Source organism: Camelina sativa, chromosome 10, assembly GCF_000633955.1.
Source record: "Camelina sativa cultivar DH55 chromosome 10, Cs, whole genome shotgun sequence".
Classification (NCBI taxonomy): Eukaryota; Viridiplantae; Streptophyta; class Magnoliopsida; order Brassicales; family Brassicaceae; genus Camelina; species Camelina sativa.
The window spans coordinates 11,369,566-11,390,170 of record NC_025694.1 but is presented as its reverse complement, the minus strand read 5'-3'; the positions used below and the strand labels follow the sequence as shown (position 1 = coordinate 11,390,170).

Sequence of the window (20,605 nt, the reverse complement as noted above, 5' to 3'; positions counted from 1 at the left end):
TTTTAGTTACAGAAAATAGTTGTTTTTTTCTTTGCTATAATACACTAATGTATATTTGTTTACAATTCTACTATATACATTACCACTAAAAGAGTATCTGTACACCCAAATATATTTTACTGTCAAAATATAATCTTTAGTCTTTACTAATACCAATAAATTGTCTTTATGAACACATTAAATAACATATTATATGTCTTTTCACTTTAACATTTTTATAGTTACAAAAAACGCATACGCTAATATTACATACTCCAATATAAATTTAGAATTGACATGTATCAACATCTGAATGATACAATTGACATGTGTCACGATCTTGTTAATGAGTAACTTTGACATCAAGCGACACAAACATCATTCCATCAAGGTGACATTGTTCTTAAACCCAACACTTTTCCTTATGATTTTTAATCCTCATCTCTTTTTTTTTCCACCGAGGACGGTGTGATTTAAGTTTGGGGGGAAGGATATTCCATCCTATACTAATGCTACTTTCTATTTTGTTGACTTGAGACCTTTTTCCACTTTTTACATCAATAATTTTGAAGTTTTTATCGAGTCACATTTTCTTTTATTGAGTCAAAACTAGTAGGGGATTATGATCCTATTCTAACGGTTTATTTGATTTCCATTAACACTCTTATGACTCTTGATTATGCTTGACAACAGAACCAAAGTTTGGAAAGACTGTGAGCCGACTCAACAATCCCCCAAGTCCCTATTTGATGGATATTCAGATGATCTAACGTTGTTTCTAACTTTTATAGGACCTAAACCGGACTTAATTATCAAGTCCTGGGAATTGGTATACATTGGACTAGATCTCTACATTCAAGCCACACAAGACATTGCACTTCTTCAAATGTATGGTCCCCTCTCTCTTCCCTTCAATACTAAAAAAAAAAAAAGATGAGATGATTTTGATCAGTTTAGAGGGGTAGGTAAATTACCTGTGACCTCATTATTCTACTCTTGAGTCAAACGATCACACAAAGCTTGGAAGCAAGAGGTAGGTAAATTACCGATGACCCTAGTATTCGCCTACACCTTTGATTAAAAAAAAAGAGAAGTGAGAAAAGGGAGAGGAAAGTAATCATATGAAGAAAGTCTTAGCTTGAAGAGAGTCTGCAAGCCATTGATCAATTTTCCCTTGGTAAGATTTCACTTTTTATTACTGCTTTAATTTATGTAAAGAGATGACAATGGAGCTTCTGGAGACTCTAAAGAATTGTGGGATCAAGGAGAGTTGATGACTCTCATGGTGGATTACAAATGGAAGTTCCTAATGTCAAGGCGATGAAGAGTGCAAAGACAATATCCCCAAAGATAAGTGAATTCCCAGTATTTTCAACACCTCTTTTCCATGATTTAGTTTGATTATTTGCTTGAGCACAAGCAAAAACTAAGTATGGGGGAGTTGATAACATCATTATTTTACTCATATTAGCTATAGTTTTCATATGCATTTAGGAAGAGTTTGATATGATTCCAATGCTTTAATGTCTATTATCAAGTATTTCAGGTTTGAAGAAGGTTTTACAGGTCTTATAGCAAAAAGGACCAAAAGACAAGGAAAATTTTTTAATTTCAAAGCCTAATGTTTTTGAGGTTTCCCAAAACTGAAATGCACAAAACCAAACAAAACTAAACTAACCCTGTTCTGATCACAACGTCCATCAGAAGCCTTGTATGGATAATCCTGTTCGTTATCAATACCACCATTTTTGATAATAAACTCAAAGGCATAGTACATCAAACCTCCACAAAAATCTCCTCTATTCCAGCTGATTCGAGCCATGCTAAGGTATAATCAATCATCGGGATGTTTACTAAAGGTACGAGTACCTTTTAGAGTTCTAGGGTTGAGGGACGGAATCGAGTGGTGAAGCTGTCCGCTATCACAATGAATTGTAACTGTTAACGACTTAGATCCTCCGGAACCCTAGCCGCGTCTTTCTTCTTCTGAGCACCCATGTCTCGTCATCTCCTCTAGCTCTGGGCATTTGGGTTCAGGTCGGGTATTTCGGATTTTCGGGTATTTCGGTAAATGGTTCCTAGACCCATTCGGGTATTTTTAGTATTCGGATCGGGTTTTGGATAAACACCCATCAGATTCAGATCGGGTTCGGGGTTATCCAATACCCAAAATATACTTCAGATTTGGGTTCGGTTTTGATTATTTACATCTTAAACTTAACAAAATACTCGAATTCTGACAACATCATTATTTTACTCATATTAGCTATAGTTTTCATATGCATTTAGGAAGAGTTTGATATGATTTCAATGCTTTAATATCTATTATCAAGTATTTCAGGTTTGAAGAAGGTTTTACAGGTTTTATAGCAAAAAGGACCAAAAGACAAGGAAAATACGTTTTAGGAAAATTTCAGAGCTTTACAGTACGGGTAACTTTTGAAGACCTTCCACAACTCACAATATATCATGCTTGGTGCCTATAGAAAGCTGGAAGGGTCATATTTCTCCTTGAAGTGGAATCAAGTCAATCCATTCATTCATCCGGAAGTTATGCCCGATTTACCGATACGTGTTATAAACCGACGTGAAGAGAAGCAACCAGCCGATGGGCTTTCATTCAAGGCCTGACCAGCGACCATCACCACGTCCCAGTCCAAGCCTCCTCCACGGTCCAGAAGCCTCTTTTGCCGCCCCTTGTCTTGCACTTAACAAGAGAAGACGTTTCTACCCTTACAAAACCCTAACCCTAAACAAAACCCTATAAATACTCTTAAGACCTAGGGTTTTGGAGTGTGCTTCCTTTATGCCTCTAAGTTCTTCATCCACGCCACCAGCAGCTGACCTAGAGACGACCAGAGACTCCTCTACCGCCGTCGAAGCTCGTCCTCTCTCACCTCCTCTTAGAAGCCATCTCCGAAGACACCAAATCTCTACTTTTCCTTATTTCTTTCATACTTACTTTGCTTTTGGGATCAAGTTACTTTTGTGACAAATAGAGAAGTTTACTTTGAACCCCTTTTGTTTATTGATTCACTTTTGATGCTATACTTTATAATATCAATGTTGTTTCTTTGTATCATGAGCGAGTAGTTTACTTTGTTGGGTTCTATGGGGTGATTCAAGGGGAATTCATAGGTTCGCTTCAATTACGTTGTTAGATCTTATTTTCGGTTTTATATTAGAGTTCTTTTGGGATATCTTTATCTTAATGCTTATGCTTGGATTGATCACCAAGTACTGATCTAGAGAACGGGAGCGCTAACCGTGTTATCCTACTTCTTCGAACTAGTGTTATACCGAAGCCTTGCTCGTAACCTGCGTAAGTTGAGCTGCGAAGTTTGGTGAATGTATCGAACTTGTTTAACTAGCTGGTTGACATGTGACGTTGCCTGCGAAAGTTGAGTAACAGAGCGTGAAGACTTTAGATTTTCATTCTATGAGAATAGCTTGTTAGTTCATTAGTGTTTCGTAGTTGAGAACCTAAACCGAAAATTAGTATTTACTTGTTAGATCTTACACTTAATATTGATTAGAACCATGAAAACCCTAAGATGACTCCCAAAATGCCCAACGCCTTAGTCTTATAGTTTTAAACCGCTTTTATTTACTTTTATTTATTTGCAATAGTTATTAGGAAAACCAAAACCTAAATCTCTTCTTTAGTCTTAGCCATAGTTCTTTCTCTTATAATTCAGTTTGTGTTTGCTACTCTCTGTGGGATCGATCCTAAAATACTACAATTGATTAACTGTGCACTTTCAGTCGTCGTGTAGTCTTTTCAGGTAAAAGATTTGGAGTGAAATTCTACACACATCAAATTCAATCCGAATTTCAAATGTATCCAAATTCAAATCTCTCCAACTCTCATATTAAAGGTTAAAAAAAGGTATGACAAACATGTTTTTTGTTGAAAATGTTCTATTTGTTTTGCATTTCTTCTACTTTGTATTTTTTTAATATGTAAAAATAATATTTTGGTATATATAATTCATGAGTATAGAATAAATAAAATGCAATTTACAAAATAAGTAAAATCTCTCATATCTAAATTCTTTTTAAAAGAATGAAAGTTGTACATAGTAATATATAAATATGGGAGGTTTTAGAATTAGGCAAAGATATTAAAGTGGCAAAATGGTTAGAATGCACCCATTAAATGCTTTAGGGGATGGGTTCAAATCTCACTAGTGACTATTTTACACTGTGTTTATACATGTTCGGGTTAATTCAGATACCCGATCGGGTTCGGGTTTTCGATCTCAATAAAACCCGAATGGATATTTTAAAATTTCGGATACGGATTCAGGTATTTTGTCTAGGCCTAGTCTCCTCCTCTGAATCTCCCTCGATTCACACTACTGATTTTGATAGAGGAAAAATACTTAGGTTCACCCCTAGGGGTAAACCTTTGTATTCATCCTCTCCCCTCTCAACCAATCAAAATGTTCTATCTAATATTTTATTTAAAAAATAAATCATAATTAAATTGAAAAGCCAAACAAATTAAGGAAACAAATTCTTTATACTTTTATTTAAAGAAATTTAAATCTTGGCTTGGTTTAGATACAATTAAACGAGTTGATATCTCGGTTTGGGTTTATAAATGAGAATTAAGGTTTAGATTTTATAATTAAAACAAAATTATATGTCGGTTTGGGTTTATAAATAAGGTGATTAGAGTTTAGATTTTACAATTAGAACGAAATTATATGTCGGTTTGGGTTTACAAATGAGATGGTTAGGGTTTAGATTTTACAATTAGAACAAAATTATATGTTAGTTTGGGTTTATAAAATAGCAGTTTAAGTTTCTAATTTTATAATAATGTATACATATTTTATTTCCTTAATCTTATTGGGTAGAGAAAAATGCTTATTGACTTATTCTTTTATCTATTTAAAGTAGGATAATAACTTAGGCCCAATCTCATTATTAGTAACTTAGCAGATATAACTAAACTAAGCCCAATCCGGCCCAATAATTCACCTTAGCAAATGTTTGATGTTTGATTACATGATCTTTGTTTTGAACTAGTTGAAACCCTCATTGATTGTGGTTGGCCGAGTAAAGTCAACTTCGATCAGTTTCTTTTTTTATCATAAGGTTTTTGATGGATTAGCAATGTCCAGTTAGTTTTCTAGAGTCTCCTTCATGATCTAATCTTTTTTTGCTAAATAACTTGGTGAAAAATTACATTGCCTTCATGTGTATACATACATACTCTAGGAATAGAACACGACACCTATTATTAATAATCAACCACTTTAACCATCAGATTACTAAGATATTTTAGAAATTTTACGGCCGGTTATTTACTTATTATATTTACGGCCGCAAGCTCTTGCTTGCCTTGCTTGGCCTCATGGCCGGCACTGTCTCTATGGAAAGGCAAATAGGCAATACATTGGTTTCTAAAATCACGCTAGCTCAGAGTCCGTGACTTGGTACACATTGAAAATAAAAAAATAATCACCATATATATTCTAATTCTAATATGTGTTTTACGGTATAATCATATATAATTCAAATTTATACTATATATTTTAACCTAAAAGATGATACCGTAATGGGCTAGTTTTGATTCAAGTTATTAGAATTTGGATATATTTATAATCCTCATTTCCTACCACTATATTGCAGTTTTTATGTTAATCGTATATATTGCAGTTTTCAGACCATAATCATAACAATACGACCGGTTAAATCATAAATGTTAACCATAAAAAATAGCCGCATCAAAATCCGTTTGTTAATGGTACAGTTAAACCCTTAAAATGTAATTATATAATTATAAAAAAAATAATTTTATCAGGTTAGTAAACATCATTATAATTAATAAGAATTAAAGTTTTCGTTACTTCATTTTCTAAATACATAATTATTTCATGAAAAGAATGTCGTAAATGGTCAATGTGCCACTACTAAATCACTCCCCTACTCATTTTCCATTAATCAAATTATAAGTTTGATTTAATTTAACCATTTGTAGGTTTGTTTAACTGAAGAAAACTCATTAATATTTAGCTAATTGGCTATAAATATTGGAACCACCTAATCAGATATATACTTCATCGCTTCCATTTATGTTTCATTATACTCTCTCTTTCATAAACAGAAATCATTCTCTCTATCTCAATCCACAATCGCAATGGATGATTTGATGAAACAGAGCCTTCTCAAAATCTTCATCGTCTCTCTCATTCTCACTCTCGTCTTCCTCACCTCACCCTCATCATCATCATCATCATCATCTCCGAATCAAGAAACAAGAGTATCTACTACTACACAAAAGAAAGAAACCTATCTCAACGGCAACGAATCACCGCACCAACTCATCTACATCAAGAAAACGATACCGTTGGTTTTGAACCGGCGGTTGCAACGAGACCACCACCACCACCGTCGTCGTTACAATCACCACTACTACCACTATGAATATCGTCATAGTCTTCGTCGCCGTGGTCTTCATCATCGTGCTGATGACTACTTCAAGATGATGGCCAAGAATAGTAACGGCTTAAACCGTCCGATTCGACCGGATGCATTCTCTGTTATGCTTCCCAAAGGATTCGTACCTCCCTCCGGTTCATCTCCATGCCATAATCAAAACCCTAATTCCGCTACCACTCTCTTTTGCGATCTTTCTACACAAACACAACCTTAGAGATCGTTAACCGGTACGTGAAACGATTTTGTTCCTCCCATGGCACTTTTGTAGTTTTCATTTCTTTTACGAACATTTTTGTTATACAGATATATCAGATACGGAAAATAATCGATTGATTTTTGACTGTCCATTGTATGAAAATAATTTTCATGTTTAATTGTTCATCAAGATTGTTTATTAAGGAATTATCAAAATATAATACACTAGCATAGTAAAATAAATTGACGTACGTGCGGCTAAATTGTTTTATTTTTTGTAAAACTAAACTTAAGAAGTCGGCAAAATACGATAGAGACGACAGAGAATTGATAAAGATGGAGAAAAGGAGCATATCTGTCTCATATTTCAAGGTAAAAAACGCATCGTCTTGCGGGCAAGAACACGGGAGTATATTAAGCCGATAGAATTGGAAATGAGCATGTGGATTTGCATCGTGAGCATAAGCTCTTGTTTCATGGCTTTTAATTTCTTCTTTTCTTTCTTAGCATCAGTTCCAATTCTTCGTACCGTCCACTCCAATGCATAGATTTTGCATTCTAATATCTATATTATAACTAGTAGTTTATATTTAAAATATATCGAAGTCCAACAGAGCTTTGTCATATTTCTTGAATTAGAGAACCAAAAAAATAGAATATGATCGATTCTAAACCGCTACTGTGCATCGATTCTATGCCTAAGGGTCAAAGTTACTCCAATCTTTTCATGTACGTCAAGACGCCGATATGAGTTTTTCTTGAGAAATAAACTTTGTTTATTAATTAATAGTATCAAATTATTTTAATTTCCATATGTCAATTTACTTGTTAAACGACAATAATAAATTTATAATTTTTTAACTATTGACCGACTTGATATTTGGAAATTGGAATATTGAATTGAATATGAGATTATCTTTATCAAGCTTAAATAATTAAATTGTTTCTCTTGAGAAATAAACTTTGTTTATTAATTTAATTTAATATCCATATGTCAATTTACTTGTTAAACGACAACAACAAGTTTATAATTTTTTAACTATTGACCGACTTGATTTTTGGAATATTGAATTGAATATGAGATTATATTTATCAAGCTTAAATAATTAAATGTTTACACATAAATATATATCCTAACCAATCACGTTATTATATTCTCGATACTCTTTTTCTCTAAAATAGTCTCGACATTACAACTTGAATCATCGCCAATATCAAAATTGTCCAATACTCCAAGTTCCTCTTTGCCTGAAAGAAGAAGAAAAAACAGAGAATTAATTCATTGTTACACATTTAGTCCTTTAACAAATATTTATCCTCGTTAGTCGTTATAACCGCGATATTTCCAAATTCTAATAAAACAAAACATAGAACACTAAATTGTACCTTAGTGGCAGAGGATGAGTAAGTGACAGATTCTGAATTCGCCGTCGTTGTTGACATTGTAGAGAATCCCAAGTTGTAAGCCAATGAACCATCGGGTCGGAATATACCGTAATTTTTCTCCGAAGTAGGACCTGGTTTCATGTCCTCATTGAACAACGCAAATATATAAACGTCGAGCCTTTCATTTCGTCTCGCTGGAGTTCCTTCCCCTGCGAATTGCCTCATCATAAGGTTCCGGTTATACGTGGCAGCATTCATAGGAGACGCTCCAATCTCTCCGGCATCTCCCTTTGAAGGCCACCCTGTTTCCGCAACCCTAACTTCTATGTTACGGTACCCTAATTTGGCAGCTGCGAAAGCAACTGCATCGACTTGAGCATACATCATGTTGTCGTAGTGTAGTCTCGTGTTGGGATCAGTCATGCCAATGTTACGGTTGAATAGAACGTAATCGATTGGAATTTCTTTTGGGTTATCTTTGTAGGCAAAGTAAGGGTAAGCATTGATCCAAAAGGGAGATTTCGTGGCTTCCAAGAAAGCTAGAAGTTGTTGCATCACGGAGGACACCTCCGGCTTGAAACTCCCGGCAGATGGAGGATATGATTCGCCGAGGACGGCAAGAGAGCTCGGAGACGAGACTTGAATGTATCTGTCTAAACCTAATTGGACCAAGGCTTTGTGTATGTTGATCATCGCCGGCATCATGAATCTATTACCAAAAAATGATGAGAATACATAATAATTAGTATTCTTGGACTAAATTCATTACACTAACACTTTAAAACAATATAGCAAGTTTTTCTTTTTCTTTTTCAAATGTGGTTGTTATAAGTGACAAAGCACTATTTTAGAAAAAGTGAAATCAGTGTAAAGATCTCATATTCAAAGATTATAACTTACCCTATTAAACTAGAGTCGTCGTCCGTGAAAAGCTCGTTTCCGACCATGATTCCGGTAATCCTAGTGGCCGGAACATAAGGTTTGATGTGAGAATTCACCCATTGGAGAGCTTGTTGAGGATCTTGTAACATAGGTAAAACTTGATTTTCGATTGTGACAATGATCTCAATGTTTGAATTTGCAAAAGAAGTAAGGATTTGAGGATTAGTGTCGTAGATTCTTGTTTTGGTAATCCTTAGAGATCTCAAGAGGTTAATGACTTTATCCGGTGAAGGCAAATTGTTCCCAACTTGCCCGTAATTGATGCCAAGAGACGTTACTCTTTGTAGTATATTCCCTGCATTTATTTCCAAACAAAGAATCGAAACTGTTAGAAAATTATAATGTCACATCATTCATAATTAACGCGGCAACGTACTTCATAACTTAAGAGCTCGACTTTAAAATCTCATATATATTTAAAAAAATAATGAACTAACCTGAGAAAACGAGAGAAAGCATAAGAAAAAGATGAATGAGATTGGAAAGTCTTGTGAATGTTCTTGATGTCATGTTGAGAAAGAAAGAACGAGAGAGAGAGAGGAAAAAGATTGTGAAGGTTTTGGGTTTTAAGAGAGGGTGTAATGGAATATATATAGACCATACACAATAAGCCAAGCCAAGTTGAAGAATACTTTTCTTCGCTTGTTTGTTTTTTTTTCCGTGTTTTTTTTTCGTGTAAAAGGAAATGGTTTAGTGTTGAAGTTTTACGTTTTTTAAATCTTTTTTTATGTTATTAAATTGTTTAGCTTTGCCTTCCCTATATTGCTTTTCTCATTTATGCCTTTTTTATCCATTGACGACGGCTATCTATAAAACCACAACGAAGGATTTCTTATTAAAGAAATATATTAGGTTATATAAAACATTTATATTGTGTAGTATGTAAATTTTCTTTAATTAGTAGTATATGATGGAGACTCGTATGAAAAGAGAATTTGCATCCACATGTATGGAAACACATTCGTGTGTGTTTTGGTTTCATTACATGTACTGTGTTATACAAGTTGTGCTAGTCATTGCCTCATTGGGTTGGTAAAAAAAGTGAGCAACGTATTATATTAATTAAGAAAAAAAGTAGAATAGAATGGGATACACATAATTAAGTGGACGTATAGAAAATTATTGCAGAATTTTAATAAAGTACCGGATAATATTTGAAAACCCGTTTCAATTAAGTAGGTGGGTAGTCGTCAATTAAAACAATCTTTATTTTTTTGCTACACACCAAAAGCTTATTCTACGTCAATCCGGAAGGAAAATATATATATATCAACACAATAACTTTAAATATTTTAGCATTCTTACTTCAACTAGTTCTAAAAATAAAAAATTGACTTATTTCAACTGGTTATATAGATTTTTTTTTCAGTCATACTAAATCCAAGTCCAGGAAAATTCTAATTTTCTTTTAACTGATGATCAACTATTAATGTCTTATAAAATACTTAATTTTTTTTACTATTTATACTAAATGAAAGAATCATTAATTTTTCTGGTCACATGTTAATGGTGGTTAGTTTAATCATAACTTCAAACGATTCGAAGAATAACAATTACATTTTCGCATGAATCTTGACCGCAAGTGTATCCTAGCCTAATTATACCATCAGCTAAATTTCTTTCGACAAAAGCTAATTAGAGATCCGATTTGACTTGACGTGTCAAAGGATTCGACAAAAGCCTCCTCCGTTTCAACTTTAAAGTTTCTGGAAAATAATAATATATTTCTTTTTGCAATCGAGAGACCACGGACGAACATTCATACTAGTCCTCAAAGCACGTGAAGAACAAGAAATCCAAAAATGTTTGACAAAAAAAAAAAAAACAAGAAATCCAAAATATAATTTCTGTAAGACACAAACCATTATGCGCGCCACAAATGGTCAAGAAAAATAAAAGACTTCAAGATATATAAAATTTATTTTCTGTCTCTTGACATTTTGGGTTTTCAACTTGTTGTACATTCTTTTTTTTTTCTTTTTTTTTGTCACACTTGTTAATTATTATTATTTTATTTTTTTTTGAACAAACCCTTGATGATATTTGTATATGACAATTTCTCAAGATGAAAATATCGTATTCAAATTAAGATAATAAGAGGACGAGAAACTTCCTCTAGACAAAAGCCAGTATTGTTTTAACTTTCTTTTTTTTTTTTTTTTCACGAGACAAAAGCCAATATATTAATGCTGATCAGGCACTTGTAAAATTAAACGGGACAATTCACAATTGTGTGGATATGTATAAATTGACGAACAACTACTATAAAAAGCATCGCGTTAATAAATTTAAAATTATAATTATAATAAAATGGTCAATTAAGGATTATGTTGCTAACCTGCTTTCGAGGGGAATAAGACAAGTTGGTGGAGAAGTGTCGCACACTTGGAGCCGTCAGTCAATTTCAACCATCAGTATTATTTTAATCACCTGATGATGATACAATAAAACCAAAATATTAGCAACTGCCTGTATCTGGTTGGGCGGATTGATTTTTTAACCAATTGATTTCTACTTACTATATTTTTAAATTGGTAAAAAATAAAGGGTTAAACTTGATCACGTATACGATAGTCAATTCGTTTTCACGAAAGGCTTGCTAGCTAAAAAAGTTACATTAGTTTTATAGTGGAACTTTTGGCGGTATTGATCTAATCCAAAATACCGTAGTGTGTCTTCTTTTTTATATTTTTAATACGAAATCTTCTCTCTTTTTCGCGACACCAAGGGCCGTTTTATTTGAACACATGTATACAAGTACAACTTATAAGAAATCTACATCTCAAGCGACTGAACTTGTCATAATTAAAGAAATCAGTAATAATTCGATGTTAGAATTATATATGTAAAAATATATGAGTCAATATTCTAGATTGGCCTGTTTATAGTTAGCTGAAAACTTTTAGCTCGTCGTTTTAAAAGTTTGATTTCGTGGCTGAGGATGGACGACCGGTCGACTTATGGCAGTTCCATAGATTGATTTGATACATGACATAACTATATACCATACACGGCCGAACAGATTGTGTTAGGTTATGTCTATGTGTAAGAGACTAAAAGTTAATGAAAATTTGATTTATTATATATGACACAAGTTTTTATTTATTTGTAATGATAAAAATTAACAATTTTGGTTTATTTTTTATTCATGATCTACTGTGTTAATTATTTACTATACTTCCGTTGTAGAATTGTTGAATGAACATTTGGGAAGTAATAAATCAGCGTCTAGAAAAGAAAATGACATAGGAGCTTTTAACTAGCAAATTAGCACCGATAGGAATGTTTTAAAGCTTATTAAATGTATCTACATGAAATAGAATTAAAAGGTTTTTATACGTGAAAAAAGAGAGTGTTTATAGGTTTTTACTTGGTTCAGTTTTATATGCTCGACATACTGCCATATCTCTTTGGTATGGTATTACAAATGTATGATGTATCACTGATCCCAGTTAACTGTTGGGATTTGATAGTGATAGTGATAGATGACTAAAATTAGTTAACCATCTCCAACTTGGACCACAGTGCGCTTGCTTTGGGAGGTGATAATAAGGTACCGTTAAATTCTCCCGCATGAATCATTCACGTCTCACGAAGTGTTATGGCGGGGAGAGGTTCCTTGGCGGAAGCTGGATATCATTGAAAGTGGTCAGAAAAAGAAGTTTCCACTTTCCAGGTAAGACACTTAAACTGTTTTTGTTTTTGTTTTTTTTTTGTTTTGGTTACTTTTTTTAACAAAGACATTAACGAACACACGGTGAGCCTAAACCACTACAATAAAACTTGCCTGACCGACATGTTTTTATATGTTCTTAGTTTACAATATGTAATTCATCGGATCAAAAATTCAAATTTCATCTTCATGAAAGATATTAAGCACCAAAAGTGAAATATATAGTTAAATTATAATGAGCCTACACGTTAATTTTTGACGTCATAAACTTACATTTTATATCTGAATTGAACTGTATACAGGAGTTATGACAGCTTATATTACCAAGATATTCACATATAATTGTACTTGATTTGGGTTCATATATTAGACAAAAATAAGGTATATATATTTGACGTTATACTAAAAGCAGATATTGTGGGCCATTTCGAATCAATGGTGGAAACATATAATACATATAATCGAGTCAAAATGGTGTAAGCATTACTCGAATCTTTTTTCATAAAGCTGCCTACAAAATTGAATTTTTGTTGGATAATGGATAAGGCTTAAGAGGGAAGATATATGAATACGAAAGAAAATATAACCTTTACGATATAAGAGAGAAAGTTAAGGTCTTATCCATCGGCGATACTGCTTTCTCGATAACCAGTAAACATCGTGCATGCATGGCTAAAAAGCTTTTACGTGTGCTTTTTTTCTTTACGCTAATTAAAATTAAAAATTTCTTATACTAATCAAAGTGTTCGTCATTTATGACGCGCATACGTAAAAAGGGCCTTAAATCTATGTGTATGTTTCTCCTTTTCCTCCACCTTTTTGTGTGAACGACAAGAAAAAAAAAAGAGAATTTAAAATATTTTATAATATGTATGTAAATTTGGGTGCGACATCAAAGGATAAGACACGTAAGCATTAGAAATTTATATTGAGATTTCAATTTTTATATTTGAAACAGCTTATCGTTTGTTTAGTTGTATATTGTTTATTTTATTTCTTTTTTGTCAACTAGTTGTATAATGTGATGTCATAACTCTTATATTCTAGAATTTTAGTTATGTATCGGAGAATGGTATGTTGTAGATCAGAGTATATATAAGAGTCTCCATATGTGAAACCCACTGAAAAGATAAATTCCCCTCGTTCGTCCGATTTTAGGGCGGATTGCCTCATTCTGTATTCTAAAACGTTATTGTCCGAAGTCTTTGTTGTAAAAACTTTTTCCCATTTGTACTACCAATTTTAGAATTTTATTTTTATTAATATTTGACTGATTAAAAAAGAAAAAAAAATTGTAGTAATTTTGTTTAGGCACTAACCAAAAAACATCAAATATATAAGGTCTGATTAGTAACATCCATAAAACTATACAAAAAAAACTATAAGTTGGAGCTGTAATCACGAAATAGTGCTAAATTGTATGAAGAGCTATACATGAAACCTGTACAAAAAAACTGAGGATAAAATTTTTTTGGTAAAACTGTTGTGATTGGTAAATTTTAAAATTGTATATTTGTACATAGAGTGGTTACCAAGTAAATACTTGTATATTTGCCATTATTTAAATACAACAAGATTACGTATATATACATCAAAAATCACAATCTTTCTTATCCCAAATGGCGCTGCATTGGACTCATAGGCATCCAGGAAATTATCTATACTAGCATTGAGCAAAATTCGTTTTTGTTTACTTTATTTTGTAAGGCCAACCCAAAAATTGATCGAAAAACATTGTATCCATTTAAATCGAAACATAATCAGTAACAACNAAAAAAAAAAAAAAAAAAAAAAAAAGATCACATTGTTGAACCTCATAGAGTAACGTTCTGTACGTAGCAAGTAACTTATTGTGCGTTTGTTATCACAATGACAAAAATAATATAGAGACAATTCTAAAATGAGAAATCCAACATGTTGTCTAGTCATATACATCGTTTTTTTTTTCTAAAGTAGATTTTACACTACACAACTTTAATTTACTATTGCGCTGATGTTACACTGTAATTTCATAATATGTCGTCGTTTGTATATATATATATATATATATATATATATATATGTTGGCCATGTATATAGGGTTGTGCATATACTTCTTTAGTCACTTCTTAGAACAATCTTTCTCTTTATTATCATCCAAAGGATGCTCTAGTATTATTTTTATTTAACTTTTTAAACATTTCAACCCCTTTTTTTGGCACATGGCTTGACATGTAAAAGAGTGATTGTATGCGTGTGTGGATTCACGTTTTCTAATATTTATGCACATATTATATGTGACNAAAAAAAAAAAAAAAAAAAAAGAGAGAGAGATCCCAAAAGGTAATTACTTTTCTTTTCGTCAAAAATTAAAAGGAGGACATTTTTGCCGACGTTAGTTAAAAATAAAAAACCAATTGCAAAAAATAGTTTTCCAGAACATGACTTTAAACTATATATCTTAGTTTCTTTTTTTTTATTGGACAAACTATATCTTAGTTTCTTAAGTATTTGTTTTTTTGGTATGAATTGAAATTCAAATACAAGACAATTTAAGTATTTGTTTTTTGAGCATATTACTTAGTTCTTCTTAAATAGTCTTGGTTTGGTATTATTTTGTTAAGGTTTAGAAAAGAAAAATAAATTTAATCAAATTAAGATTGTTTACTGTTTTCTTAAAATAAATTCTTTTTTGGGCTCTAATGTTAATTGAGCGTGTGAGAAGTAATATGCCTAATCAAAAAGAAACTATAATCTGTTAGATAATTTGGCCCATATAGAGACTTTAACTAATATTATGATCTATTGAAAATAAACAAGGTAAATATCGTTATGGGTTCAATATGGACCTCATCATTGTCATCAGCCCTTTAAGAAATTGTAGGTTTTGCTAGTCCATTGATTACTTTCTTTCTTCTTTTTTTTGACAAACAACCATTGATTAAAAAATAATGGGGTTCATCCTAGAGGTAACCTTTTATTCACTTCTTTCTTTTTTAATCAATCAAAAATTTTCTATGTAATATTACATTTAAAAAATAAATCAAAATTAAATTCAAAAAAGCAAAAGAAATTAAAAAAAAAACAAAATTTTTCATACTTTTAATTAAAGAAAGTTAAATATTGGCTTAGTTTAAATTTCACAACTAAACGAAGTTATATATCGGTTAAATTTTAAAAATAAAAATTAAGATTTGGATTTTACAGTTGAATCAAAATTATATGTCAGTTTGTTACAAATGAGTGGTTAGGATTTAGATTTGACAATTAAAATGAAGATTAGGATTTTAATTTTATAATTATAACGAAATTATGTCGGTTTGGGTTTATAAAAAATATTTTGGGTTTTTAATTTTACAATGATTTATACAGATTTTGTTTCTCTATTTATAAGGAGGTTCACCTCTATAAGTGAATCCAAATATTGTTCATATTTATATATATATATATATATATATATATATTTGTTTCATAATTTCTTTGCAATAAAAAATATACAAGCTATTTTTTCATATCTTCCTCTTCTATGAAATTTAAACTATTCAAAATATAATTTTTAATCAATTGTATTTTTGTTTGATTTCTAGTGGAGAAATTAGTCAAGATGATTTGAAAAATTCTCAATTTTTAGTTATCTAGAAAACTAAAGGAGGTCATTTTTTTACAATTAAAAAACATGTATATTTATTTTTTAAAAATGCAGATTACCTCTCGAAGTATAAAGATTAATTTATTTGCGTGAAGGCACACATAAAATCCCAAGATACATACTCGATTTGGAACTTTATATTTTAAGTCAATGATAGTGGTTTTTAGCCAAACCTTTGAATTGTAAGATGGATTGTTTTATAGTCATAAATCACTTAGAGCATGAACATTTTTTAGTTTCTCGTACTTAAAATAGCGATAATTAATTTATTCTGTTTTCGTGCATTGGCAACTTCTTTCCGTAAGCACTTAGTTGATACGAAAGAAACACGACTTAGATATTCAACTCTATGAACGAAACAAAATCGACCACATTCGTTGGACCTGTTATTTTCTAATTAGGCTTCAAATTAAGATTCCATACTTGACACTTCCAAAGAAATCTGAAAATAAAGAATTTGAGAACGATATCAAAAAGTAAACATTATAGCAACGTGCGTGTTGACTTCATGAATGTATAGTGGAACAGTATAAATAAAACACAGAATATAACATATAACCAATGTTTTCACGCCCGGCCCGGACCGGCCGGTCCGACCGGTTAACCCGCGACCCGGACACTTCACCGGTTCGGGTATAATGCTAATAACCGGTAGTAATAAACCCGGTAAAACCCATAAAAACCCGCTATTAACCCGTGACCTGGTGAACCAATTGACCCGGCCGGTTACCGGTTCAAAAAAAAATTACTTGATTTTTTGAAAAAAAAAGAATAGGGTTTTACAGTTTCAATCAATTATTTTTAGAACCTTTTAGCTTAGACGGCGTCACACGACTCACACACCTCCCTCTCGTCTTCAACTTCTTTGCCATCTTTCATACTTGCGTAAGAACCGTTGAGTGTTCTATCTCTAATCTTTGTCCATTATTCTGAANTGGCCCGGACCGGCCGGTCCGACCGGTTAACCCGCGACCCGGACACTTCACCGGTTCGGGTATAGTGCTAATAACCGGTAGTAATAAACCCGGCAAAACCCATAAAAACCCGCTATTAACCCGCGACCCGGTGAACCAATTGACCCGGCCGGTTACCGGTTAAAAAAAAAATTACTTGATTTTTGGAAAAAAGAATAGGGTTTTACAGTTTCAATCAATTATTTTTAGAACCTTTTAGCTTAGACGGCGTCACACGACTCAAACACCTCCCTCTCGTCTTCAACTTCTTTGCCATCTTTCATACTTGCGTAAGTTTAGGGTTTAGGGTTTAGGGTTTACTCTGCTTTTCTTGTGGTACTCTGCTTTAATCGTGACTACTCTGCTTTTTCACATATAATACGTTAGCCGTTAGGTGTTCCTGTGTCATAATTATTCATCCTGATGTTTGCATATATATTAGCAAACGATCATGATCCTGTCCATATGTCTCAAATCTGTATTTTTTTTTCTCTTTCTATGTTGTGAATTTAACAGGAAATGGTAACAGAGGAAGATGAAAACTATGAAGAAATAGCAGCTGCAAATCGTTTAGTCCGAGGAAAAAGTGATATTGCTTGGTCGTATGTCATTCAATCAAAAGACGCAAGAGGAAAAACGATTTTGGAATGTACCTTTTATCACAAAAAAAATTAGGAGGTGGAATTAATAGGATGAAACACCATCTTGCTGGCGTGAAAGGGGATACAGATGCATGTTCGAAGATTACTGCAGATGTGCGATTTAAGATAATGAACGCACTGAAAGAAATTGAGAGCAAGAAGAAGAAAAATATTGTTTTGGATGATACAAACTTAGACGGTCCTGAAATTCATGATGTTGATGGAGATGATATCGATGTTGGCCCAAGTCAAAAGAGGAGGATACAAGGAATTGATCTACATGAATACTTTAAAGAGGTGTGCGTGATCAGACTCAACCTACTATCAAAGCGTGTTTGCAGAGTAAAGAGATAATACATGATGTGGATATGTCTGTTGCATTGTGGTTTTATGATGCTTGTATTCCGATGAATGCTGTGAATTCTCCACTTTTTCAGCCTATGATGAGTAAGGTAGCAAGTATGGGTCATGGATATGTAGGCCCTTCATACCATGCTCTGCGTGTTGGATTGTTGCGAGATGCTAAGGTACAAGTTTCTTTGATCATTGATAAGTTTAGAAGTACATGGAGTAGTACTGGATGTACTCTTATGGCAGATGGATGGAAGGACACAAGACAAAGGCCGCTGATTAATTTCTTAGTTTATTGTCCTAAAGGAATTACATTTCTCAAGTCAGTTGATGCTTCTGATATCTATGCAAGTGCTGAGAATTTATGCAACTTGTTTGCTGAACTTGTGGGTATGATCGGTTCAGATAATGTGGTTCATTTTGTGACTGATAGTGCACCCAACTACAAAGCTGCAGGAAAGCTTCTTGTTGAAAAGTTTCCCACCATTGCTTGGTCTCCATGTGCAGCTCATTGTATCAATCTGATTCTGGAAGATGTTGTGAAACTCCCTTTTGTTCACAATTTAGTGCATCGTATGTCTAAGGTAACCATCTTTGTTTACAATCATAAGTCGACTTTGAATTGGGTCAGAAAAAGACCAGGTTGGAAAGAGATCATTCGTCCTGGAGAGACACGTTTTGCTACAAATTTCATTGCTCTACAAAGTCTCCATCAACATAAAGAAGATCTACAAGCTTTGGTTACAAGTACTGATCATGAACTTAAGCAGCTTTTCAAAACATCTAAAGCAAAGGAAGCTAAATTGATTATCTTGGATGAGCGAATGTGGAATGACTGCTTGATAATAGTCAAGATTATGACTCCTATCATCCGTTTGTTACGCATTTGTGATGCTGATGAGAAGCCTTCGTTGCCATATGTGTATGAAGGGATGTATCGAGCAAGATTAGGCATTAAACAGGTGTTCCAAGGAAAACGCCCTCTCTACAAGCCTTATACGAACATCATTGATAGGAGATGGGATCGTATGTTGCGTCATGATCTTCATGCTGCAGCATACTATTTGAACCCAGCTTTCATCTATGATCCTACATTTTCTGACAAGCCTGAGGTTATGAGTGGATTGATGAATTTATTTGAGAAACAAACAGAGAATAGTAAAACAAAGCTGTTTCAAGAGCTTAAGATGTATAGAGAACGTGAAGGCAGCTTTTCTCGCCCTATGGCTCTATCTTGCAGCAAAACGTCTCAGCCAGGTATCTTATACAACATTATTTTTTTTTTTGGTCCACATAAATTTGACTTGCATTTTGTGCTATATAGTAATCTGATCTAATTTTATGGATATTTAGATGAATGGTGGAGATATTTTGGTTTTGATGCTCCTAATTTGCAAAAGTTAGCAATAAGAATTCTTAGTCAAACCGCTTCTTCATCTGGATGTGAGCGCAATTGGTCTGTATTTGAGAGGATTCATACCAAGAAGAGGAATAGACTAGAGCATCAAAGACTTAATGATCTTGTTTTTGTGCACTACAATCTACGTCTGCAACATAGGTGAGTGTCACTATAATTTTTTATCTTTTATTTAGCTTATTTAGTTTGTACCATGTTACATGTTTCTTTAATGTACAGGTCAAAGAAAAAAAGATCATATGATCCTGTTGACTACGAATCTATTGATAAGACAGAGTTTTGGATTATCGAAGAAGAAGAAGCAGGTGAACTTGAACTTGATGAATTAGAAAATGCTCTTGCTGAAGAATATCCTAAAGATCATGAAGAGATGAACCCTGAAAATTCTAATGGTAACTTCTAAATTGTTGATTAAATTCTTAGAATTTTATTTTAGTTGTATTACTCTATATGTTACATTGACTAAACTATGTAATTTTTTAATGTTTTAGATTTTGACGAAGACTTCACTATGCCACCTGAAGAGTATGAAGGAAATGATGGTGGAGATAACCAAAATTAGTTGTAGTGAATTTGGAGATGTTTAATTAGTGTTCTTTATTTTTCTTATTTGGATTTAAAAGTTTTAATCATTTTATTACTATTATTAAACTTCATACTTTGTTAAGCATGATATTCTTTTTTTTATAATATTTTAAAAAATATTTATTTTATATAAATATATTAAATATATTTTATTCAATTGACCCGTGGTCAAACCGGTTGACCCGATGACCCGATGATCCGAGAGCTAGTCCGGTTCACGATCCGGGTCAATTTCAAAACATTGCATATAACGTGTTTGACAAAAAAAAAACATATAACGTAAGGGAAAAAATTAAACAGATAAAAGTTTTATTATCCTCTTTTGTTACATGTAGCTATTTTTTTCAGTATATAAAATGTGCACCAAAAATAATAGAATAAGGAACTCCGCTCTGACTCTGT

General features: G+C 32.8%; 3 protein-coding genes across 3 annotated transcripts; 2 read left to right on the top strand and 1 right to left on the bottom strand.

Annotated features, from left to right (window-relative positions):
• Positions 6,113–6,754, top strand: LOC104718490. Its single transcript, XM_010436250.2, has one exon. The coding sequence runs from the start codon at positions 6,131–6,133 to the stop codon at positions 6,644–6,646; it is 516 nt and encodes a 171-aa protein (XP_010434552.1). The 5' UTR covers positions 6,113–6,130; the 3' UTR covers positions 6,647–6,754.
• On the bottom strand, positions 7,694–9,500 carry LOC104718489 (glucan endo-1,3-beta-glucosidase 14-like). The gene is made up of 4 exons (XM_010436248.1): positions 9,393–9,500; positions 8,914–9,250; positions 8,014–8,722; positions 7,694–7,875 (listed from the first exon to the last, which is right to left on the bottom strand). Exons 1-4 carry the CDS (start codon positions 9,463–9,465, stop codon positions 7,801–7,803), a joined length of 1,194 nt encoding a protein of 397 aa, XP_010434550.1. The 5' UTR covers positions 9,466–9,500; the 3' UTR covers positions 7,694–7,800.
• LOC104720259 lies at positions 17,902–20,180 on the top strand. The gene is made up of 5 exons (XM_010438194.1): positions 17,902–18,147; positions 18,288–19,458; positions 19,555–19,759; positions 19,838–20,010; positions 20,110–20,180. Exons 1-5 carry the CDS (start codon positions 17,902–17,904, stop codon positions 20,178–20,180), a joined length of 1,866 nt encoding a protein of 621 aa, XP_010436496.1.

Bases quoted from the DNA above. Each gene is read 5' to 3' on its own strand.
- LOC104718490 (XM_010436250.2), top strand. From the start codon at position 6,131: ATGGATGATTTGATGAAACAGAGCCTTCTCAAAATCTTCATCGTCTCT.
- LOC104718489 (XM_010436248.1), bottom strand. From the start codon at position 9,465: ATGACATCAAGAACATTCACAAGACTTTCCAATCTCATTCATCTTTTT. The intron at 9,251-9,392 runs GTTAGTTCATTA...AAATAAATGCAG, and splicing joins GCTTTCTCTCGTTTTCTCAG to GGAATATACTACAAAGAGTA. The intron at 8,723-8,913 runs GTAAGTTATAAT...TTTTGGTAATAG, and splicing joins GACGACTCTAGTTTAATAGG to ATTCATGATGCCGGCGATGA.
- LOC104720259 (XM_010438194.1), top strand. From the start codon at position 17,902: ATGAAACACCATCTTGCTGGCGTGAAAGGGGATACAGATGCATGTTCG. The intron at 19,459-19,554 runs GTATCTTATACA...ATGGATATTTAG, and splicing joins CAGCAAAACGTCTCAGCCAG to ATGAATGGTGGAGATATTTT. The intron at 19,760-19,837 runs GTGAGTGTCACT...TTTAATGTACAG, and splicing joins AATCTACGTCTGCAACATAG to GTCAAAGAAAAAAAGATCAT.